Genomic DNA, 24,220 nt, shown 5'->3' with positions numbered 1-24,220 from the left:
AATTAAAGTTGCGACAGCAGGTTCATCCCATCCGATTCCTTCACATCGTTCTCTTTTCTGTTTCCTGGTCCAGGATGGGTGTGTTTGGGGTGGCCGCTGGGCCCCGAGCAGCCTGGCACTGAGGGTGCAGAGCTCAGTGTCCACTCAGTGTCCCTGTCCCCCCCACCCCCCAGATCATTCTATGGGACAAAATAAAGTGCCAGTCTGGGGAGCCTTGTCCTGGCTTTAGGCCCAAGTCTCCACTCACTGGGGACCTTGGGCCTGCTGCTTACCTGGGTCATTTCATCTATGAAGTGGGTGGGTTGGGGGTAGCCTCCCTCTCTGGACTCTGCCATTCTGGATGGTCTGCGAGGGGCTGTCAGGGGCCAACGGGCACCTTGGCTTGCCGGCCAGGGATCAGGTGGTGCGTGGGCAGGAGGCAGGGCTGCCAGGGCCTCCCCCAGGGATCCTGGGCCCTTGCCTGGTCCAGCGGCCCCCAGACCTGCCCAGTTAGGTTTCGAGTGAGGGTGTCCTGTCCTGGGGGCGCCGTAAAGAACTCCACCCCTCCTCCCCAGGCAGCCCATCCTCTGGCAGCACAGAGTGTCCTTTAAGAGCCTTTGGGGGCTCCCCATGTGTGGGCAAGGTGAGACGGCCCCCGCCGCCCTCTTCCCCCTTCCCCTGCAGACACCCGCCCCCACCCCCGGGCTCCCGTGATGCCCAGAACGCGCCTCACCTGTTGCTGCCGTGGCTCCCGCCGCCCGGAAGCCCTTCCCCAGATCGCCCTCCCCTGCTCTGGCCTCTGCTGGAGCTGTAGAGGCGGCCCTGGCGGTGGGGAGCTGAGTGGCTGGTGTTCCAGTAGCCGGCCCCCTGTCCCGACGACGGCTGTGCTTGGCCTGCAGGCACCCAGGGTGCAGGAGGCTCCTCTGGACAGCCCTTCCAGCCGGAGGACGGGGAGGCACCTAGTGGCTTCAGAGGGCAGAGTGGCCGATCACGAAGGGGCACCGTGCCAGTCCAGGGCGTGTGTGTCCCCGGCACGCGCTCCCCGTGGAGCCAGGACGCCAGGACCCGCTTCCCCACAGGTTGGCCACGTGGCTGGGGCCCACCCGGGTGAGGCGCACCCGGAGGGCTTAGGCCAGGGGAGCTCCGTACGCACGGGAGCCAGGCCTATGGGGTGGGTCCCTCCGACGGGAGGGCGCTCGTGGCAGCGTCCACCAAGCCTGGGGCTCCTTGTCTCAGAGGTGGCTCGTCTCTGGCCTCCCGGCCGAGGGCACCTCCCTGACACTGGTCTCAGTTGGGTCAGGCCTCAGGGGCCCCAAACATCCCAGGACCCCGAGGGTGAGGGGATGGGTGCCATGGTGGCAGTGCTGGTGGCTCGCAGCCTCCTGGCCAGCAGCCCTGCCTGGAGCAGAGAGGAGAGGGGACGTCCATCTCGTTATCGAGAGTGTGAGCATTAATTGGATTCGAGCAGCGTCGTGAGGCTGGGCGTAGGTAGGAAGCCGCGTGATCGGTGGGGCATCAGGAAGCGTCCGGGCTCCCAGTGAAGACGTGTCCAGGAGCTGCTGCCCCTCCTTACTGGCAGCCAGCGACGGCTCTGCCCCAGGCCTGTCCTCAGGCCTGTCCCCTGCTCCTTGAGGGCCTGTTGGTCCACTGCAGCCGTGCCAGAGCCGGTGCAGATGCCACCAGCCAGCCCCACCTTCTCCGCGGCCTCGCCCTCCCCTCCCTGGGGTCTGGCCTGCAGGGCTGGTTGCCGCTGCCCGTTCTCAGTGGCCGTGCGCCCTCCCCGCCGTGCCTTCTGCAGCTGAGCGTGTGGGGCTCCAGGGGGGGGCTGGGGTCACTTCAGACGCACAGTGAGGCTGTGGCCAGCCTGGGCGGAGCCAGCGCTCCCGGCTGGGACCCGCTCGCATCCCTCCTGGCCTCAGTGCCCCTCTCTGAGCCGTTTCTTAGTCCTGCGGGGCAGTCAGAAATGGGGACCCTCAGATAATGGGCTGTGGGGTGCTTGGCAGACTGGAAAATGGGTCATCCCTGGGTGCCACTGTGGTGACCCCTGGGGCTGCAGCCTCAGCTGAGGACTGGGAGACGGAGGAGGCCTCTCCGGACGGGCAGGAGGGGTGCCTGCAGGTCCCCACCACACTCCCAGCCCTCCGCCGATGCACCTTTCCCAGGAGACCGTCCTCCCAGAAGGCGGAGGCAAGACCTCCAGAGCTTCCTGCTGCTGGGCACAAGGGCGCCCTCGGAGCCCGAGGTCTCCCTTCAGCCAGTGGCTTACCCAGTGTCCCCACAGCTGCGGCCAGCTCCCTTCCTGGGCCCTTGGGGCCCTGGCTGTTGCCCAGATGCTAACGGGTGACCCATGCTTTGTCCCTGCAAGGCTGCCCCTCCGCTCTGCGGCCCCCCCGCCCCGCCCCCGTGCTCTTGCCGCCCTCTGGCTGGCTCTGGTCCACGTCCTCCCAGGTCCTCTGCGGGGCGGCCCTCTCCAGCCCTGGGGCCGTTTGGTCCCACCTCCCAGACCGGGGCTCCTTGTTCGCCCCAGGTGGGCTGCCCCGTCCTTCCTCCCTGAGTGGGGCCGAGGTCACAGGGCCAGGACCTCATTCCTCCAGACACTCCAGCAGCTTGTTTCCTTTCATCTCGAGGTTTTGACTGAGATGTTCCCCACCTAAAATTTCAGTTCTCGTCTGCATTGTCTAACGTGCCATTTAGTTACCTTGTTCCTCTCTCTCTTTCTCCAGGAGAATGTAAGCCCCATGGGGGCAGGGATTTTTGTCTGGTTTAGTCATCGCTGTGTTCCTGGCGCCCCAGAGGGTGCACGGCACTGTCTGGACACTCAGTGACTCTCTCTGGAACAAACAAGTGGATGGCGGGGATGGGAGGGTGGCTGGGTGGGTGGATGGGGGGGTGGGGAGGATAGGTGGATGGGGGTGGGGGGGTGGGGGGATGGACGGGGACGGGTGGGTGGCAGGTGGCTGGATGAAACATTCTACACGCTGGGACGCCACAGGTTTGTGTTTTGTGGAAGGGCTCTGCCGCCTTTCTTAGGCGCGTCTTCTCGCCAGCAGTGTGCGCGTGGGCAGCCCTGGGCGCCCGTTCTCCCAAAGGCGAGGTGGAGGCCGGGAGGGGCCCTGCCGCTTGGCCGCGCCGCGCCATGCCGTGTGTGTGGCGGAGCTGGGCCTGGAGCCCAGCTGCCCGCTTGGGAGCAGGGCTGTCCTGACCGTGGTGCTCTGACATCTCCTCTCTGGGTGAGGCGGGTGAGCAGGGCCGCGGGGTTGCCCCCGAGGGAGCGGCAGAGTCCAGGAGCCAGCCCGCGAGGCCCAGATCCACCTGCCTGCGGCCAGTCACGTCACTCTGGCTGAGGTGGGCTCTTCCTGTCTGGAGGGCAGGGCAGTGTCTGGTCCCCCCAGGGGGGTGGGAGGAGGTTGAATGAGACGGGCCCGTGCCCCCAGCCACTGCCAGCGTGTAGCGGGCTTGCCAGGCACTGGCCCGGCCGACTGGGCAGGACCAGAGTCGCCTGTCGGCTCCCCGCCGGGTCTGCCCATGGCCCGAGCTGCTGTGTCGGCACCGGCTCCCTCTGCCAAGCCCGTGTCACCTGATCTCACCTGTGAGGCCTGGCCTCCCTGCTCCCCTCCTGAGCTGCTGTGTCACCTGACCCAGGTGCGGAGCTCACCAGCTGCTCTGTTGCCATGGCTACCTGGCAGGCCGAGGAGGGAGGAGGCTGGGGTGAGGAGGGGGCCAGGAAGGGCCTCCAGGCTGAGCAGAGCCTGTGGGGGCCCAGCCACCCTCCCTGCAGCTGGCGTTGTGCAGCCAGAACGCAGCGGGGTGGTTGATCTGGCCGATATCTAGCTATAAATATGTGCACAAATCGATAAATAAAGTTTGGCTGTTCCATTCACTGGAGCAGTCGTCCCTGTGGGTGGATGCTTGCCAGGGTCCTAATGATGAGACGAGATTGCATGATAGAGACAAATGCAGTGGGCTTTTCTTTCTTTCCGTTCTTAAAAGTGGAGGTAACACACACACACACACACACACACACATACACACACACACACACACACACACACACACACACACACACTGAGGTTTTATTATGTCCTGTGCAAGGTTGTTATTTCTTAGTGCCAGTAAAAGAAGAAAGAAGATTCCATGAGAGCTTTTAATGAGTTCTAGTTTTAGAAGCAATCAGGAAAATAATTGCATGATTTAAACATTTACTAAGTTAAGGTGTTTTTATAGTCTCTCCCGCTCTCTGGTGCCCACGCCTGGGCACACAGCTCCCAGTGCCTGCCGCCCTCGTGCACTGCAGCTGGGGCTGCTGGCCGCCCCCAGGGGCTCCATTCCTAGGGCGGCTTTCGGGGGCTTCTGGGCTCCCAGCACGGTCCCCTGTGACCGACCAGCCTTGCCTTGAGCTCCCACCCCAGGTCCTGGTGCGTCCCCCCGTTTGCCCCTGGCATCCTCCATCGCGAGCCCAGGCCCGCTCAGGTGCCCAGCACGGTGACCAGAGGGACATCCATCCGTGCCGGGTGTCTGTGCCCAGACCCTGCCACTCTGCGTGCTGCCCCTGCTCTGGGACCCCTCCCTCTCCTGGCCCATCATCAGGTCTGCCCCTCAGCAACCATGTCCCAGCGTCTGTGAGTGATCTTGGAGGAGGAGGCACAAGCCCAGAAACTCCTCTGTGGGCAGAGGGCCTGGTGCTGGGGTGGGGACTGCAGCTCCCCGGCATCCAAGGCTGCGCTCGCTGCTACTAGGAGAATGTGGGGGGGCTCCCTGCCCCAGACCTTCGGGGGGGGGCGGGGGAGGAGCTGGGGGCTGTGTGCCCGCAGGCTGATCTGGCTGGGAGCTGGGATCCTGGGGTCCCCATGCTCTGAGCAGCCCCTTGGAGCCCGCCTGGGCTGTTTTCTGAGATCATGTGGGAGTCTCCTGCCTGGGGGTGCAGGAGGGGTCTGCGGGCCCCAGGCTCGCCCGCCACCCTCTCTGCGTAGTCTGGTCTGCTCTGTGTGGAGGGCACACCCTGCTGACCCCGTCGGGGTAGCCCGAGGTCAGGCGTCAGGCCCCAGGAGTGCGCACAGGTCAGCCTGGTGCTGGGGCAGCATCCCTGTTCCCGCCCTCGCTCCCTCAGCCACCAGCTGGCGGAGACCGGCTAGAGCACGGGGGGTCCTGGGACGCCCTCACTCCCCTTATGACGCCAACGCGGCTTCCTTATATTTTGCGCAGGGGGAGTCTTTATTCAAAAGGATTGTTCCGGGTGGTGGGGGCTCTTGAGCGCGGAGAACGCTGTGACGTAAGATGTGCAAACACCTGAGAACTGGGACAGGGTTCCCGTCGGCAGGGAGGGGGTGCAGAGCTGGAGGGGCTGGCCTGGGGTGTCTGCGGGGGCCCAGGCCGCAGAGGGGAGCTGGGCCCACACTCGGCCACCTTGCCGCCTGTCCTGACAGGTCGGGGGACAAGTGGTTCGGCTCGCTGTGCAGGAGGCAGGGTGGGAATTAGGGCTCTCGATCTGGCCTCGTCCTGGAGACGTCAGGCCTGAGTCATGTGGGGAAGGGTCTCTGAAGAAGGCGGTTCCCGGAACACAGAGGGAGGGTTGCCAGGAGCCCAGCCCGAGCGCCTGTTCCAGCGAGTGATACTTATTCATCGCTGAGCAGCTCAGAGGGTCACGGGTGTGGGGGCGAAGCAGGGCCCCAGGACGGTCTACCAAGGACGTGGGGCTGGCCGTGCGCCTCAGTGTCAGCCGGGAGGTGGTGAAGGGTCGGAGTTGCAGACATCTTCAAAAGAGGGGGGCCGGAGATGAAGGAGGGGTCTGTGTCAGAGGTCACATGGACTTCCAGGAGGCCGGTGAGTGCAGGCCTCCCAGGAGGCGGGCTGATGATGAGCTGCTGGAGAATGAGACGCGGGTGCCCTTGGGGCGCCGTCCGGGTGGGTCACCCGCGGGAGGCCCCACTTCCTCGGTGCTGCGGCCCTGTGTTTCCGCTGCTCTGGGTGCGTCTCGGCTCACGCCAGCGGGCAGGGGCCAGCCAGGAGTGGGCAGCACCCTGGGAGCAGCCCGCCTGACTCCCGACAGACACCGTGCGCGTGCTGGCAGAGGCAGCAGGTGTGGTGGGCGGGCGGAGGGGCCTGGGCGCTCCCCCAGCTGGAGGCGGCCAGGCCAGTGCCGGGTCCTGGCCGCCATCCTCAGCCACAGCCTTGACCGTGTACGGAGGGCTGTTCGCTCCGGAAACGGCACGTGGGGTGGAGCCAGGCCCTGGGGGGGACAGTTTGTCCGGCTGGCTGGCGGCTGCGTGTTCGCGGCACCTGGAGACGCGTCTTGGCTGCTGCACCTCCATGGGGGCCTCTCCCGGAGCCCAGAACGTGAGCCGGACTGGGGACCCCGTGTTCCACCAGGCTGTCCCGGCTTGGGGGCAGTGCTGCCGCAGACAAGGAGCACCCAGGACAGTAGCCGTGTGTCCCCGCCGAGGCCAGGCCACGGTGACGTGCGGCTGCTCCTGCTTCTACGCCCCACCGGCAGGCCGGCTGGGGTCCGGGGCCCCCAGGAGGCACTGGGCTCATGGGCCCGGCTCAGCGACCCCCTCCCTGCCCTCCCCGCCGCCGAGGCTCTGTCCCTGGGCCCCCAGGAAGGGACCCAGAGGACGCATGTTAAGTCTGCCCGTGTCGGCGGATGCGGCACGAGACCTCCCTGGGAGCGCGCCCGCATCCCTGGGTGCTGACTGGGTGCCCCAACTGCCAGGGCTGCCCCGCGGCCAGTGGTGACCCAGGGGGCGGGGCCGGGCTCGCGTGAAGGCGGGTGCCAGTATTTCCCAGCTGCGTGTCCCAGGGAGAGCCCCTTAACCTCTGGTGATGGTTTCCCCGTCTGCCTCGTCTGTGACGTGGGGGTACCAGCGGTTCCCTCACACAGCACAGGGAGACTGAGTGCCCTGGGAAGCTCTCTCCAAGCCCATGTCCAAGAGCATCCACGGCCAGGCTCAGGGCCCCAGGCCAGCCTCGTGCAAGAGCGGCTTCTGTTCGTGGTGCGCTGGGCAAGCTCCCTGGCCTCGGTCAAGGTCAGTGGTCTGGCAGCCTTGGGGTGAGAAGCTGTCCGCGCGAGGCCTGGCTGAGCCTGCAGCAGTCGTGTGTGACTTTGAGGTCTGGACCTTAAGGTGGCGCCTAAGCTTGGCCTCCCCGCCAGTGGCCTCAGCCAGGGAGGGCTGTAGGGACACGGACCCCAGAAATGGGCCCTGGGCCCGAGGCCACGTGGGGCCGCACGCTCACCAGCACCTTCCTGCCGCAGGCCGCGTTCCCGCAGAGCTGCCGCCTCTGCCTTGTCTAAGCCGTCAGTGACTTGCAGTTGATAGTGCTCGCCGGTTTGAGATCACGCTAATTGCTTCCTTTCCCAGAACACTCCTAAGAAGAAGGTGAACCTCCCTGTCGTATTTTGCGGCGGGGTGAAGTGACCCTTGTGGAAATCAGGGCAGGCTCCGGATGAGCTGCATGGTGGTGGACGAGGGGGCAGGGAGCACCACACCCCCGTCTCACATGCGTGAAGGGGTCTCCCTTCTGGTTCTACCCTGGCCACGTGCCGGGCACTGAGGGAGGAGGTTTGGATTTGCTTGGTGGTAGGTGAAGGAACCTGGCTCTGAGGTGAACGGCTTTGCCCAGGGTCACCTGGCTGCCCAGTGGAGGAACCGTTTCCTGCAGGGAGAAAGCTTCAAATCAGCGGGCATTGGTGCCAATCCCAGCCCTCCCCTTTCTGAAGGCCCAGAGGTCATGCACCTTCTCAAGCCCCCACAATCTCCGTTGTCAGATGGGTGCTGTGACCTCCACTCACAGGTGCTGCCAGGTGTGAAGGTGCCCATATGTTTTGTGCCCCTAGCACAGCCCCAGGCATGTGGTCTGTGAGCTGTGTGGCCACATCCCTCACCAGCATCATCGTTACTTTGCTGGGCAAGTGGAGTTAAGATAGAGCTGGGTGGCATGGAGGATGCAAGAGGCCTGCGTGGCATGGGGTGGGAGGTACCCCAAAGTCTCCTGGTCCAAGTTCTGCTTCTTACCCCATGCACTAACTTCATGAAGTTACTCACTCTTTAGATAGCAGTGGGGCTACCATCCATCTATCCATCCACCATCCATCCGTCCATCCAGTATCCATCCATCATCTATCCATCATCCATCCATCCATCCAGCATCCATCCATCCAGCATCCATCCACCCATCCATCCATCCACCCACCCATCCACCCACCCATCCATCCATCCACCATCCATTCACCCATCCATCCATCCGTCCATCCACCATCCATCCATCCACCATCCGTTTACCCATCCACCATCCATTCACCCATCCATCCATCCATCCACCATGCATCCATCCACCATCCATCCATCCTTCCATCCACCCATCCATCCATCCACCATCCATTCACCCATCCATCCATCCGTCCATCCACCATCCATCCATCCACCATCCGTTTACCCATCCACCATCCATTCACCCATCCATCCATCCATCCACCATGCATCCATCCACCATCCATCCATCCTTCCATCCACCCATCCACCCATCCATCCATCCACCATCCATCCATCCATTCATCCTCCATCCATCCTTCCAACCACTCATCCATCCATCCTTCCATCCACCATCCATCCATCCATCCATCCACTATCCATCCATCATCTATCCATCATCCATCCATCCATCCACCCATCCATCCACCCATCCATCCATCCATCCACCATGCATCCATCCACCCACCATCCACCCACCCATCCATCCATCCACCATCCATTCACCCATCCATCCATCCATCCACCCACCATGCATCATCCACAATCCATCCACTCATCCACCCACCCATCCATCCATCCACCATCCATTCACCCATCCATCCATCCATCCACCATGCATCCATCCCTCCATCCACCATCCATCCATCCATCCACCCATCCATCCATCCTTCCATCCACCCATCCATCCATCCTTCCATCCACCATCCATCCACCATCCATCCATCCGTCCATCCACCATCCATCCATCCACCATCCGTTTACCCATCCACCATCCATTCACCCATCCATCCATCCATCCACCATGCATCCATCCACCATCCATCCATCCTTCCATCCACCCATCCATCCATCCTTCCATCCACTCATCCATCGATCCACCCATCCACCCATCCATCCATCCACCATCCATCCATCCATTCATCCTCCATCCATCCTTCCAACCACTCATCCATCCATCCTTCCATCCACCATCCATCCATCCATCCATCCACTATCCATCCATCATCTATCCATCATCCATCCATCCATCCACCCATCCATCCACCCATCCATCCATCCATCCACCATGCATCCATCCACCCACCATCCACCCACCCATCCATCCATCCACCATCCATTCACCCATCCATCCATCCATCCACCCACCATGCATCATCCACAATCCATCCACTCATCCACCCACCCATCCATCCATCCACCATCCATTCACCCATCCATCCATCCATCCACCATGCATCCATCCCTCCATCCACCATCCATCCATCCATCCACCCATCCATCCATCCTTCCATCCACCCATCCATCCATCCTTCCATCCACCATCCATCCACCATCCATCCATCCGTCCATCCACCATCCATCCATCCACCATCCATCCATCATCCATCCATCCATCCATTATCCATCCATCCATTATCCATCCATCCATCCATCTACCATCCATCTACCCATTATCCATCCACCATCCATCCCCTATCCATCTACCCACTACCCACACATGTGTGCTGGCTCATGCTAGGTGCCAAGTGTACAGAGAAGGAAAAGTAGGACCCTTTGTCAGGGAGTGCTCAGGAGGAAACAAGAAGTGAGGTGTCTTCAGGACAGACAGGCTGTGGGAGGTGCAGACTGAGCTGTCTGCCCTGGACGACCTCTTCTCTCCTCTAGTCAGGCCTGCAGCACGGTGTTGGGGACACAGCCCTGCACTAGACTGCAACTTTCCAGGGGCTGACCCTGGGTCCTCTGCACCCAGTGAGGGAGCTCACGGCCCTGGGGTACTGAGTGTGGGTCAGCAGACAGTATGTGAGATACCAGCGATGTCTGTGAGTAGTGGGGTGACCCTGGGCTTGTTTCTGGTTCTTGGCTCTCATTTAGCATCCTGACGGCCGTGCCCTTGGCCTCTGTATCTGCAGTCCCCAGGGACCTAATGCCTGTCATCTTGTTTCCACAGAGTGACCTGTTGGATGTGAACCAGATCATCAAGGACTTGGCCTCCATGGTGTCAGAACAAGGCGAGGCCATCGGTGGGTACCATGCCATCCGCCCAGCCACCTGCCCCTTCCCCCCGGCATGGGCAGACCTTGCGGCCTGGGCAGGTTGGCGGCCTGAGCGTCTGCTGCCCTCCCTCCCCGCCGCCTCATGTCACCCCCAGCCCCTCAGGAGGGCCTCACAAGAGGGTATCCCACCCATTTGTTCATGGAAGTGTCCTGGCCTGCCCCCATCCTGGGACGTCCTCCCCAGCCAAGGACCTCCCGGGGGAGGACGCGCCGTCCTGGGTGGGGGTTGGGCTGCAGCGGGTCCCCCTGTGGAGGCTGCTGGGGACCCGGGAGCCGCTTCCCAGGACGCGTGTGTGGTGGGGAGAAGGCTGCGCGGGAGGAGCCGGCGTCCCTGCTGGTTCGCAGTCGCCTCCACGTGAGGGCCTCCGCCCCAGCCACCCGGCTGGCCACCACCTGCAGCCACAAGGCTTCCCTGCTGCTGTCCTGGGTGCCCGGGTGTCCTGGGCAGCAGGGAGGTGGGGGGGATACTCACAGCCTCTGGCCTGGGAGAGCGAGGCGGCTCCTGGTGCCTGGAGCCCCTTGGCCAGCAGGCAGCTCCCAGCCACGGCCCGGGCTCGCGCACCCCTCCCCCACCCCCTTCCCCGGTGGGGCCGTACCTCACGACGGGCCCCGCAGCTGTGAATAACCTCCCGCCTCTCAGGCCCGGTTGCCGGGGAGGTGCTGAGGCCCGTGCACGTCGCGTGTCCCGTGCCCTGGCGGGCAGCTCAGCCACCCTTCTCCAGGTGTGCTGCACCCCCTGGAGCAGAGCAACTGGAGCAGGTCGGGCCACGCTGCCTGCAGGCCCCTCGCTCGTCCTTAGAGCCTGGGCTCCCGCAGCTCCCACCCTGGTCTGGGCAGCGCTGGGTGGACCCTCCCAGGACCCTCCCTGTCTCCACATCCTCCCTCACCCTCGCTCTGGCTGGCCGTCCCGGGGTGGGCGTACAGGATGCTTTGTATGCTCCAGATGGACACCCGGGCGTCACCTGGCTGGTCCCATGCGTGGTCACTCGGTCCCAGTGACGGACTGATCGGGAGGGGCTGTCTCTGGACGGGGAGGTGGTGAGGGCTGACCGGCTGTACCCGGCGGAGGGGCGGGCACCTGGACCCAGAGTAGCCGCGACCCCGGGACCCCACTGTGTGCTGAGTGCTGCCGAGGGTGGCCCTGTGACGATGGAGGTGGGGCTGGGGCCGCTGTCCCCTCCACAGGGGGCACTGGGGTTCCGGGCTGCGAGCCGAGGTGCGGGGGCTCCGCTCTCCGCGGCCCATCCCATCTGCCGCCAGCCGCCCGTCGGCCTCCGCCCGCCCTCAGCCTCCGGTGCCTTTCCAGGGTCCAGCAGCGGCAAGGCCACGTGCGGGCGCAGCGCCAGCCCCGAGCCGGCCGTGGCAGCCCTGCTCCCCGGGCCGGGCTGCGCGCCCCTGCGGCCGGGCTCCCACTCGCGCACCAAGACACGGAAGCCCAACTTCAGCCCCCAGGAGACAGAGGTGCTGGTGCAGAGGGTGACGCGCCACTACCCCCTGCTGTTCGGGGCGCTGCGGGGCCCGCCCGCCCGGAAGCACCGCGTGTGGAGCCAGATCCTGCAGGCGGTGAACGCGCTGGGCTACTGCCGCCGCGGCCTGGGCGACGTGAAGCACAAGTGGCGGGACCTGCGCGGCCTGGTGCGCAGGAAGCTGGCCGAGCGCCCCCGCGCCCCCGGCCCCGTCCTCACGCCCGTGGAGCGCATGGTGGCCGAGACCTTCGTGGACCCGGGCCCCGCCGGCGAGGGCCAGGCCGTCGAGCCCCTGCCAAGTAAGTGGCCCCCCCGCGGCCCGCACGGAGCTTCGAGCAAGACCTGCAGGGAGAGCTGAGGCCCCTCTGCGTCTAGATGGGGAAACCGAGGTGCCCGGCCGGGGCAGGGGCTGCCCGTCCTGGGCGTGAAGGAGCCTCGGCTCAGGGCCGGGTCCACCTGGCAGGGCCTCCATGGGGCCTCAGAGACCTCAAGTAGCCGAGGCCCAGGGGAATCGCTCGCGTGCTCGCGGGAGGCCGCCTCCGCCGCCGGCCCGGCTCCGCTCACCTCCCTGCCCCTGCTGCGCCCTGTCGTGGGTGTGGGGGCGGGAGCGGGGGTGACCTCACCCCGCCCCGACCCTGTCCCGTGCTCTCATGGTGCGGGCCCTTCTCCCTGGGTCGCTCAACGCCCAGAGCAGGCCAGGGTGGTGTCTGGCGGCTCTCAGCCTCTCCGGGCACGCTGACCCCTCGGAGCCCCCAGGCCCACCGCCAGGGCCACCTTTGCGGAAGTTTCTGAGCCTGGTGAGGAAGGCTCAGGTGCGTGGCTGGGCCTTCTCCGCCGTCTCCAGCGCCGCCTCCTCCCGCTCCTCGTCCTCTGCCTCCTCCTCCTCCTCAAGAGGCCCCCGAACGCCCGTCAGGAGCACCCTTCGCCCGCGCTGACATCTGCGCGTGGCGCCCGAAGCTGAGCCCTGCCGGAACCTTCCCTCCCTCCTTCCCGGGGAGCTGCCGGAAGGACTTCGGGTCAAAGCCAGAAGCAGGAGCACCTCCTTCCTGAGTGGACGGCAGGATTCAGCCTCGTGGGGACAAGCAGGGGTCACAGACGCCCCCAGCGGAGGCCCCAGCAGACGACCTAGCGGAGCCGGCACAGAGCAAGCCTGGGCGGACCCCCGATGCACGCCGACCCAGGACACGGCCGTGCCCTGGGCTGGACTAGGTCATGGGCCTGGACGACGGGGCAGGGCCTGCCTGGTCGTCCTGAGGGGGGCCGCCTGTTCTCCTGCAGGTAGAGCCAGACCTGGTTTTGGGGTGCTGCAGGGTGGGCACACGCGAAGGGCCAAGGGGGGCTGGCAGCGGGTGGCGTGGGTGTGGCCCCGGGTCCTCGGACCCGTCCCGCACGTCCCCAGCCGGGAGTGAGGCAGGAGCCTGGCGACTGTGTTTGTCCTGGTGGCCCCTGTGCGTGGCGCTTGGCTCAGCAAATTCCGTCCTGAGGCCCAGCCCGGCCTGAACGTCCCTGCCCCCCAGGAGGGCCGGCGCTCCTCTCCCGGGCGCCCTGGCTCCCGGGCACTCTTCCCTAGTGCTGTGAGCTCCTCCTGGGAGAGGCTGGGCGCAGAGCTGACTCAGCGAGGTTGCAGGGTGAGAGAGAGGGGTGGGGCGTGACCCCCGGGCAGGCTGAGAGCAGGCAGGGGAAGGGCTGCCGCGCCTGGTTTGGGGGTAGCGGAGGCCCAGCTCCACCAGCTCCTCCCTCGGCGTCAGCACTGGTGTGGAGTCCAGCTGCGGGGCTGAGGACAGCCGGGTGGCAGAGTGCAGAGCCCCCTGGGGCCCGTAGCGCGACTTCCCCGTGGCCCTTGGGGCCCCCGTGCTGGCTGTGCCGTGTGTGGGGAGTGGTGCGGAAGGGTGGTGCTTGTTGGTCCCTGGGGGCCCGGCCCAGAGTCGGGGTGCTGCAGAGACCCCCAGAGCCGAGGCTTCCAGGGCAGCTCTGGCCAAGCACCCCCACCCCCACACCGCCCCGGGCCCAGGGGTGAGCCCAGGGGCGCGTGGCCCTGCAGGGCTGCGCCTGGCCAACCTGGACCTTCAAGGCAGGCCCCGTGGTGGGGCGCCGCCTGCCCGTCTCGCGGCCCCCAGGGCTCAGGAGGAGGGAGCTGGCCGAGAGCCGGGGCTCTGTGTGTACGTCGTCCCGGGGTAGAGTTGTGTCTGATCTGAAGGGTGCTGGGCATCCCTGCCATCCAGCCCCGCAGGGTGTGTGTGGTTGTGGGTCAGAGAAGGACCCTGCATGGAGCATGACCCCAGACACCACACGGGGCCACCCTCGTCACCTCTGTGCCGCCTCCTTCCTTGACAGGCGCGGCCGGGCCCCTGGCGACAGGGTCTGGGGCGCGAGGTGGCTCCGGCGGGGCGGGGGCCTGGGGGGGCGCCTCCCCATGGCAAGGCTGGTCCTGCCTCGGTGGCAGCTGTGAACGGACAAATCAGGTTTCTGTCTGCCCTTCCTTCGCTGCTCCTCTTCCAGGCTGGCTGGGGAGGCAGTGACCTTGGTGGGAAGGCAGTGTTCACTGGACCATGGACACCTCTGCTCTTCTCGGGGGGCCGGCCCTGCACGTGTGAGAGGAGCAGGGGTGCCCCCATCCTCTCCTGATGGGCGCGATGCAGTGCCCGGGGCGGCACCTGCGTGTGTGGGAACCTTCTCTGCCTCGGGCCCTGGGTGGTGCCCAGGTGCGCAGCGCCCCAGGGAGAGGTGCACGCTTAGCCATTTCTGCCTCCGGGGTTCTCACCAGAGTGCCTGAATTTGGAGGCGCGTCCTCTCTTCCTGGAAGAATTTACCTGACGCGTGTTGGGGGTCAGCCCGCAGGAGCAGCTGGTCTTCGCTGAGGGCCGTGCCCGTGGCTGCGGTCACTGCCTGCTCGTCTGTGCAGTACGGGGTCCTTCCCATCAGGAAGAGAGGAAACAGCATGGAGAGTCGCCCTGGTCCTCAGCTGGGTTCAAACCTGGTTCCTGTTGGGGTCAAGCACCACGTTCCTAGCTCACCCCTGCCCCGCGTGCCCTCCACCTGGCCTTGCGTCCGTGGCAGGGCAAGGATGGATTTCGTACCTGTTTTATGTGATGCTGTCTTTTTACCACTGGCGTTGCAGAGGGGAGTCTTCTGGTGTCTGAGGGCAGCCTCTGGGCCTCATCAGGGCGGCCCAGGTGAGCTGCTGGGGTGGCATCTCGGGGCTGTGTTGACACCCCCAGCCGGCCCTGCCTGAAGTCCCTGGTCCCCGCTCAGCCCCGCACTGTCATCAGAACTCCCGGTCAGCGCACGTGCTGATGTCCGGGGCTGCGCGTGGAAGAAGGTGTTCCCAGGCCCAGTCGCGCTGTCTTTGCAGCGGGTCTGTGAGTGTGCAGGGTCGTTGCAGAGCTGGGCCGCGCCCTCTCCTGCGTGGGCTGCCGAGGCCCCGAGGGACAGACACTTCCAGGCTCTCTGTCCTGACAGCCCAGGCTGGCCAGTGCCCACGCCGGGCGGGCGACTGGCGCCCCATCCCTGCAGTCTCTGTTCTCTGGAGGCTGGACTCGCCGCTTGTGGCTCTGAGCGACCCCCGGGGGGGCAGACACCGTCCGCGCCCTCCCCACAGCCCCGGGGGCCTCAGGGTCTCCTCTCTGTAATTGCCTCTGTTGTCTTGATTTGCAGATAGTATTGAAGCCGGCCTTGAGGCTGCGTCCTCGCACGCAGAGGCGGCCAGGGAGCTCCTGGCTGGAGCCAGCCGGCACCAAGTAAGTCGGTGTGAGGGGCAGCCCGCCGCCCCCCTACCCCCCGCCCGCGCCTGGGAGGGGCAGGCCCGCGGTGTCCTCGCTGCGCCCGGGAGGACTGCCGTTGGGGAGGGGAGAGGAAGGGGCCGCAGGCCGTGTGCTCAGGGTGGTGGCCCTGCCTCCTGTAGTCTGCGCCCTTGCGGAGGGCATGGCCGGGGCCTCTGCCCGGCGGCTCAGCGGTGGAGCGAGCTGGCAGGGCTGAGGGGCCACGGGAGCAGCGCCCGCCAGGTGTGTCTTGCTGCCGTGGGCTGTGGCTCCCGGTTCCCGGGGTGTCGGCACCCAAGCTGCCCCTGCAGGGAGCTCTGTGGCTTCTCCCTCGTTCTCAGAAGGGCGAGATGGCTGTCGGTGTCTGCCGCCATCCTGGAGGGCGTGGGCTGTGGAGGGGGCTGCTGGCCGCCTGCTCCTCTACTGGCCGCTGGGCCGGGGGTGGCTCTGTGTCTGCCCCGGCCCGACCCCCGCTGGAGCTGGCGGGGCCCTCTCTGCTTGGGACGAGTCGGTCGGCCCAGAGGGCGTGAAAACAAATATCTGACCCTTATTGGCTTGAGGTGGGGCTTAGGGCCGCCTTCAGGACCAGTGCCGGGCTGCCTTGCTGACCCGCAGCCAGTATGTAAGTCTCTGACTGGGCCAGGCAGGCTTGGGCCCGGGCCCAGCAGGGAGGGGGCAGCCGCTGTCCTCTGCTTGCTCCCCGTCACTCACTGGCCCTCTGCTCCGTGCTGGGCCCTGACACGCAGAGACGGACCGCTCGGAGCCCCGCTCTCCTGGAGTGCGCATCCTAGGAGAGGGCCGGGTGGACGGTCCGGTCCCGTGACCCGAGGGCCCTGGAGCAGCTGAGGCAGGGAGGGCTTCCTGGGGGAGCGCTGAGCAGGACTTGTCCTGGCAGAGGGGGCGGAGGCCAAGGGAGAGGCCGCCCAGGTGAGCTCGGGACAGCGCAGGCCAGAGCGCAGAAAGTCGTGTGGGGGCCGTGCCGGCGGGAGCGGGGAGAGGGCCGGGGAGAGATGGTGGACGATGTCCTTGTTCTTCCCTGGGGGCTTCGGGAAGTTGGCGCTGTGCTGGGAAAGGGGCTCCGGTTGCCTCGGGAGGGAGGAGAGGGCACAGGGTGGTTGTCTGGACCATGGCAGGGGCGTGGGCGGGGCAAAGAGTGGGAAAGAGCGGCCCCCTCCCAGCAGCTGCGCTCCCTTCCCAGGCCTTCCCTCCCACGGGGAGCCAGGTAGGCAGAGCACACGCGGGACTGGAGGCCACCAGACTCTGTGAGAGTGCGTCGTGGGGGTGGAGGCTGGGCCCACTGCTGGCCTCCCCTTTTCTCTGTCAGTGACCACCAGCCTCCTGAGTCAGGGTGACAGGTGTTGTCCGCACATAACACCTGGTGAACGCCGCACCAGCGGGGGAGGTGGCGTGTGTCTGCAGGATGGAGCGGAGTCAGGGCTGGAGGTTGTGTCTCTGACGCCAGCTCGGGACTTTGTGCCCCAGCCGCGGGCTCCCGCCTTCCAGCACACCTAAGGCAGCCAGGCCTGCACCTAGGCCTCTCCACCGGGCTTGACCTTCCAGGGCCTTCCAGAGTAGAAGGTACAGGCTGAAACCGACAAGGAAGGAGGACTCACCGGAAACCCAGGGACCGGCGCCTCCAACGGGAGCTCTCTGATGGGCGTGGCCCTGCCGAGGGCCCGCTCCCCGGGCAGTCTCATCGCGAGAGGGAGGCGACAAGCTGGCCGGGGGGCTTCCCCCGTGAGCCCCCAGGGGCCGCCAGGTCAGGAGGATCAGCAAGTGCCTGGACCGCAGATGCCTGAACCACAGGAGGAGGATGTGGCCGTCAGGAGGAGGAGGAGGAGCAGGAGCAGGAGCAGGAGGAGGACCAGGAGGCGGCGTGGGCAGCCATCGGAGCCCACAGACACACCAGGCTCAGACCCCTGTCCCTGCCCGTTGCCAGGGAGCGCGTGGGCCCAGTCCTCTGGGGGTGATGCTCTCATTGCCCCTTTTCCACTGCAGAGCAGGACCCGCTGCGCCATAGGTGAGGTGAGTGGGGCTCAGACCCCAAATTTCCACCACGTGGTGACCCCTCCCGCTCCCGCCCACTGCCGCGCAGGGCGTCGGGACGTGTCAGCCAGGTGGGACACCACAGCCTGGGGCTCAGGCCCAGGGGTTTTCCCTGGGACCCTGGTTGGCCTGCCTTCCACACCCAGCCAATCCCTCAGCTGGACCTTTCATTTGCAGAGTAGGGATTTGAGACCCAAAGGAGAGAAGGGCTTTCCCAAGGTCACACAGCTATGAAAAGGAAGAGCTGGTTTTGGAACCCAGTTTGTAGGATTCCAAGTCTTGGCTTTTCCTGCTACCCTGGGGTAGCTTTGCTTTTATATACACCTGCTCATCTTTCTGGGATGTCCGCTTGGTGGATGGATGGATGGACAGACGGATGGGTAGAGGATGGATGGCTGGAGTGAAGGATTGGAAGGGTGTATAACAAGTTGGTGGATGGACGGAGGTGTGGGTGAATGGATGGATGGATCAAGGGTGGATAGATGATGGATATGGATAGAGGATGGAAGGATGGATGGAAGGATGGATGGATGGATGGATGGATGGAAGGAAGAAGGATGAAGGAAGGAGGTGGGTAGATGGGGAGTTGGATGGATGCTTGATGAATGAACGGATGGGCAGATAGATGAGGGGATGGATGAGTGGGTGGATGTGTGTATATAGACAGATGGACAGACAGGATGGTGGGTAGGCAATGGTCAGCTTGGGTGGGTGGGTGGATGGACAGATGGCGGCATGGTAGTGGCACCTTGGCTTTGCAGCCACCAGGTTAAGGTTTCATCTCAGCGATACTGGAGGACGTCTTTCGCCTTCTGAGTCTTGGTGTCCTAGTGAGGGTGCTACTGCGCACCGCAGAGGGGCCCCGCGAGGCCCCTGCACGTGTAGAGGGCCTTGTGCAGGTGGCGCTCCCCGGCATTGCCCGGTCCTGGCTGGCGAAGGCTCATGTTTCCTGTCTCCCTCTGCCAGCCGACGAGGAGGACGAGGCCACCGGCTGCCTGTGGCTACCCCTGCGGACACTGGATGGGCCGAGCCTGCCTGAAGCAGACGCCCTGGACCTCCGAGGAGCCTTCCCCGCGTCCACCTCCTTGCCTTCCCCACCCACGTCCCCAGCCTCGGCGCCCTCAGTGGCCACGTTCCCTGGGGCCTCCCGGCCCTCGCCGCCCTCCTCGGCAGCGCCCCAGTCCTCCGGGAAGCCCGCGGGGGCCGAGGCCTCGGACTTGGAGTGGCGGCGGCTGGACTCCCAGCGACGGCAGGGCGCCCTGCTCAGCTCCTGGTCCCAGCAGCAGAGCGCGCTGATGGCCCAGCAGAACCTGCTGCTGCAGCGGCTGGCCGAGCAGAGCCAGCGGCTGGCCGACGGCGTCGAGGCCCTCAACCGGACCCTGGAGAGGCTGGTGGAGGCCCTCCCAGCCCGAGGCGCCTCGCCTGCGGTCCTGGACGGCTCCCCTGGGGGCGGAACAGCCTGCCGGCCGGCCGGAAGCTCCCAGGGCAGCCCCCAGGGCAGCCACACTAGCCCGGATGTCTTCTCGGGGATGATCCTGAAGGTGGAGGAGGAGATCTAGGGTTCAGACCCCGCGGGCTGTGCGCGGAGCAGGGACTTTGGGCCTGTCCCTCCAAGGGGCAGAGAGGACACAGGACATCCGCGTGTGGTTGCCCCTCCATCCTGCTGTTGTCTGTGGGGTCTGCCACGTGTGAGGAGGGCCGGGCCGAGGTCTGTTCAGGGATGACGCAGGTGGACGGGCAGAGCCTCCTCCACTCCCATCCTGCGCTAGCGCCGTGGAGCGTGGAGTGGGGCTCCTCTCCGCGGGCGGCAGGTGAGCAGAGCTGTGGGAAGAAGCACGCAGCGTCTCAGACCCCTGCCTGCGGTGTGGGCCCTGGAAGTGTGGCTCGGCGGGGTACCCACGAGGCCCCCGGCGCGTGTGCTGGAGTGCCTCCTGGAAGCCGCCCTGCCCCGTGGGCGTGCGGACGGGGGTGGGGGCGGGGCCCTGCGGCCTCTTGATTCTGCCCCAAGGGAACCACGCACGCTGTGTGGGCCTAGAGTCACTTCGCAATTCCATGTCTGTGGTGTGAGATATATATATACATATGCACATATGTTCCTTGGTACTGGATGGGGTGGGATGCCATTTTATACCTGTTGACTTTTCTTGGGAAAAAATATTTTTCTTATGTGAGCATAAAATAACAACAGAACATGACAGTGGTGACGAGGAGGGTGCTGGCAGTGGGCGAGCCGGAGCCGGTCTGCGCCCGCCCCCGCCCAGCAGGCAGCCCTGAGCCTCTGCCCCCCGGGCTGCAGATCCCCCTCACCCGTGGCTCCTGGCCCTGTCAGCCAGGGCACACGGGCCATGGCCACACGGCTCGAGTGGCTGTCGGGGTCCTCGTGGCCCTGGGGCCCCGCCGCCTCCAGCTTCCCCTTTGCCTCCTTCTCCGGACTCGTGATGAAAGCCTTTTCTGGAAGCAGGAGGCTGAGGTCTTGGCGTGAACTGGACAGCATATGGGCCCCAGGGCAGCCCGGCACCGAGGGAGCCAAGACCAAGGTGGAAGCAACACAGTGGAGGGGCGCTTCCTGGTTTCACTGTTCACCGTGGAGCCAGCTGCGTGCCAGTAATTCTTGTCCACAAAAGAGACCCCAAGCTCCGTAGCTGCCCATCCATCCCTCTGCAGCGTGGCCAGCGCCCTTCCAGCCTCCTTAGCCCCTGCAGTCCAGAGGGCACCCTGTGTTCTCCATGGCGGTCTTTCCTTCTGCCCTACAAAGCCCGGGTGCCTCTCAGTGCCACCTCTGGAGTTGTCCTAGAGCTTCATTCCAAGTGGAAGGGGTGGACCCTGCTTGTCCACGAAAGATGCTCACTGCAGTGGACACGCATCTCTCTATAGGCTGTGAATGCTGCTCTCCTATGTTACCTGGTCAGCGCCTGCTCAGATCCCAACCTAGCCCTGATCCTGGTCACACCCTGAACCCTGGCCCTGGTTACACACTGAGCCCTGACCCCGGTCACATCCTGAGCGCCGACCCCGGCCTCACCCTGAGCTGTGACCTTGGCCAGTCCCATGATTCCTGCTGGGAGCCTCCTTCGGGCACTGTACTGAGTGCTGAGGGCACGGAGCAGCTGTGGCAGACGAGAGGTCTGTCTGCCTCCGCATCCCTGGTGTGCTCTTTGCCCTCTGAGGCCAGAGCCGGGCGCTGAGGGCCAGGCAGGAGCGTGCCTGGGATGGGGTGCCTGCCCGTCGGGGCGTGGATCGTGGAGTGCACGTGGGAGCCTGGGTGGCAGGCGGGGAGGGCAGGGGCGTTCGTGCTGGGAAGGGGAACCAAGGGTGCGGGGTGGGGTGGCCTGGAGATCCGTTAAGAAAAAGGCTGTGGTCTTGGTGTAGACAGGAGCCGGTGAGAATCAGAGCTTTGGGGGAGGAGCCTGTGAGGTGAGGCAGTGGGGAGATGTCTAACCCTCCCGGAGGGGTTCCGGCATCTCCTGTGTGGCCAGGTGGAGGGCGGGCCTGGGCAGGGAGATGGCGGGGAGGAGGGCTGCCGGGAGTGGGGGAGGGCGCACGGGGTCGCCATCCTGTGCAGGGCCCGTGGGCCAGTGGGATCTGGTAGCACGGGGTCAGGGGCCACGTGCCTGAGGAGGGTGGGACACGTGACTGGGCTCTGAGGACCCCTGTGTGGGGACCCGGGGACAGGGCAGTGGGCAGAGGGGAGCCCGTGGGGGCTGAGTGACAGGTGCCCGGGAGGGTTTCGGAGAGGGGAAGGGCAGCAGCGTCCTGTGCATGGGATGGCCCAGAGGTGTCGAAACCGAAGGGTCCTGACTCGGGGCATCTGGAAGGTATCAGCCAGCACGGCAGGCCACGTTTCTGTGGCTTGCTCTGGTAGACTGCAAGACCTCCCTGTTCCAGAGAGGCTGGAGGGCGGCTGGGACAGCTTCCATCAGAGCCTGAAAAGACCCCCGGTCACCCTCCACCTCTCTGCAAATGGTACATCTGAGGGCTTGGTGGCCTTGGGGGCACAGGAGTGATGTCTGGGGTCATGGAGAGAGCTGGGGGCAGCTGGGAGCCCAGTTTCAGGATTCCGAGTTCATGCCCTGTCTCCTGTCTCCCCTTGGCGCTGCTTTACCAAATGCGTGAGCCTCACCCATCTGACCCCAGGTGAGCAAGACCAGGTCCTCCAGGCGAGGAGGGAGCCGGGCAGATGCCTCTGGGTGAACTTGGGTTAGGCAGCCTGTGTGGCTCCCTTGCTAGGAAACAGCTTAACGTGGAAAAAACCATGACTGCCAGTGCTTTGCTGGCTTGTAGGGAGGAGCATGTCCCATCATTACTACCCTCCTCGCCACCCCAGTCAAAAGTACCTAGTGTGAGGCAGCTGAGAGCTGGCCCTGGGAATCCTGGATTCCAGCAGACGGTCCTTTCTGGGGAGGAGAATCCTGCAGGCCTTTGGGGGACCCTCCTGAAGAAGAAGAATCGTGTGAGCCCACAGTCAGAGGTCACTTAGCCAGCAGTGGGCGGCCACGGTGCAAAGCAGGGGGGAGGGCCAGCCGTCGCAGGAATAGCAAGACCACAGCTTTAGACTCAATTATGTCCCCCGGAAGTTCAGATGTTGAAGTCCTCACCCCAGGACCTGAGCAGATCACTTGTGTTTGGAGCTGGGGGCCTTTAGAATTGGTTGAGGTAAAGTGAGGTCTCTGGAGTGACCTCTGACTCAGCGTGACTGCTGTCCTTATAAGAAGAGGAGATCAAGACAGAGGCACACAGGGACGGCGGCGTGAGGACACAGGGAGGAGACAGCCATCCGCACGCCAGGGACAAAGGCCTCGGGAGAAACCAGCCCTGCCGACGCCTTGGTCTCTGCCTTTGGCCTTCAGGAGGTGGGGGGTGCGTTTCTGCTGTTTCAGCCTCTGAGTCTATGTTATTTGGTGCGGCAGCTGCAGCCGACTCCTGCAGACCCCCGAGGAGTCAATCAGATACATAACGTAAGGTAGTTTCTAAGGCATATTTTAAAAGTAAGGTGAAATCACAAAGACAAGGAATAAGACGATCAAAAGTGACCCAGTGTGTCTGGAAAAGATCAATGGTAACTTTTAGGAACAAAGAACTCGGCGGAGGGGCCAGGCCACATATTTGGTCATGGATGATGCCAGAGGTAGCAAATTGGGAGTTTTAGCTGAAGAAATGACAGTGTGACAGGGAGAGCTAAGAAAACAGGAAGGGTGACAGAGGGATGACAGGATGCAGAGGATTCAGCTCAGGTCCGGGTGGGCTCCCAGGAGAAGAGAATCAGATGAGGAAAGGCAGTGCGTGAGGAGGCCCCCCCCCGACCGCCCACCACCCGGCAGGCACCCGGAAGCACGCCTGACACCCGGCAGCTCCACGCGGCCCAGGAAACTGCGGCCCCCCGGGGCAGGAGGGAGGCTCAGGAGGGGGAACAGAGTGACAGCCCTGCCCCCAGCTCAGTCACAGCAGCAGCCGTGGAGGCTGGAGACAGTGGAGTGATACCTGCCGAGGCTGAGCGAAGGGACTGTCAGCCTGGAATCATGGCCACCCCCCTGCAAAACTGTCTCTCAAGAGCAAAGACAAGTGAAAACTTGGTTTACCGTCAAGAGACTTTCCCTAAAGGAGCTTCTGAAGGATGGACTCGAGGGTGGAGAATAATTCCAGAAGCAAGGTGTGTGGCAGGGAAAGTGAGCTGGTAAACATGGAGCAGACCCCACAAAGGGCTGTGTGAGATAAGAACATCAGTTCACGTTAAACAGTGAGTTTTGACTATAACGTCTGATTTGTGGGGTTTTTAGAAAGAGCAGAACAACAATGGGACAGTGGTAGTGATTGAATTATTCTGAGCTCATTTGCAGGGAAATTAAATAGTCATTAATTTTGGCATCTGTTAATAACTATACATGGTGAAAACTCAAGGATTCCTTCATTGAAATTAAAAAGTTATGTTCTGCAAATGGCCCTGTTAAGAGGATAAAAAGACAAGCTACTCACTGGGAGAAAATGGTTGTAAATCACATATCTGACAGAGGACTTGAATCCTGAATATATAAAGAGCTCTCTAAATCCAACAGTAAGAGAACAAACACTTGAATTAGAAAATCGGCAAAAGATTTGAGCAGACCCTTCACCAAAGATGATATATGGATAGAAAATAAGCCTCTGAAAAGATGTTCAACATCACTAGCTGTTAGAGAAATGAAAATTAAAGCCATACTGAGATACCACTGCACGCCTGCTAGAATGGCTAAAATAAGAGATACAATGATACAGAGAAAGTGGACCATTCCTACACTGCTGGCGGGAGGCAAAATGATGCAGCTGCAATGGAAAACACTGGTAGTTTCTTAAGTTAAATAGGCATTACCATACTTCCCAACAATTGCTTTCCTGCGCACTTATCCTAGAGAAATAAAAAGTCATGTTTACACAAAACCCTGTACACAAATGTTCACAGCATCTTTATCTGTAACAGCCCCAAAGTGGAAATAACCCAGATGCTTCTGTGGGAAACTGGTTAAACTGTCATACATCCGTGCCAAGTAACACTGCTCGCAATAAAGATGTGGACAGCCAACGTGGAGGGTTCTGAGGGCATTTTACTGAGTGGAGGAGACTGTCTCGCAGATTCTACGCTGGGTGATTTCGTGGGTCTGACGTCCTCTAAGGGACGAGGTGTGGAGATAGAAACGGGG

General features: G+C 63.7%; 1 protein-coding gene across 9 annotated transcripts in view; it reads left to right on the top strand.

Moving 5' to 3' along the window:
- The window catches only part of TSNARE1 (t-SNARE domain containing 1), a 123,129-nt gene that overhangs the window by 59,944 nt on the left and 38,965 nt on the right, over window positions 1-24,220 (top strand). For 5 of the 9 annotated variants that reach the window (XM_057736189.1, XM_057736186.1, XM_057736185.1 and 2 more), the window contains 3 exons: window positions 10,174-10,246; window positions 15,400-15,482; window positions 18,516-18,975. In XM_057736189.1, coding sequence (XP_057592172.1) covers window positions 10,174-10,246; window positions 15,400-15,482; window positions 18,516-18,845 — 486 coding nt within the window. In that variant the 3' untranslated portion in view covers window positions 18,846-18,975. Of the gene's footprint in view, window positions 1-10,173; window positions 10,247-15,399; window positions 15,483-16,827; window positions 16,853-18,515; window positions 18,976-24,220 lie in introns of those variants that run through there. The other 4 variants (XM_057736191.1, XM_057736188.1, XM_057736187.1 and 1 more) reach the window with 2 other exon arrangements.

This window comes from Hippopotamus amphibius, chromosome 5 (genome assembly GCF_030028045.1).
Source record: "Hippopotamus amphibius kiboko isolate mHipAmp2 chromosome 5, mHipAmp2.hap2, whole genome shotgun sequence".
Lineage (NCBI taxonomy): Eukaryota > Metazoa > Chordata > Mammalia > Artiodactyla > Hippopotamidae > Hippopotamus > Hippopotamus amphibius.
The sequence above is the reverse complement of the archived record's forward strand: the minus strand, read 5'-3'. Positions and strand labels throughout refer to the sequence as shown.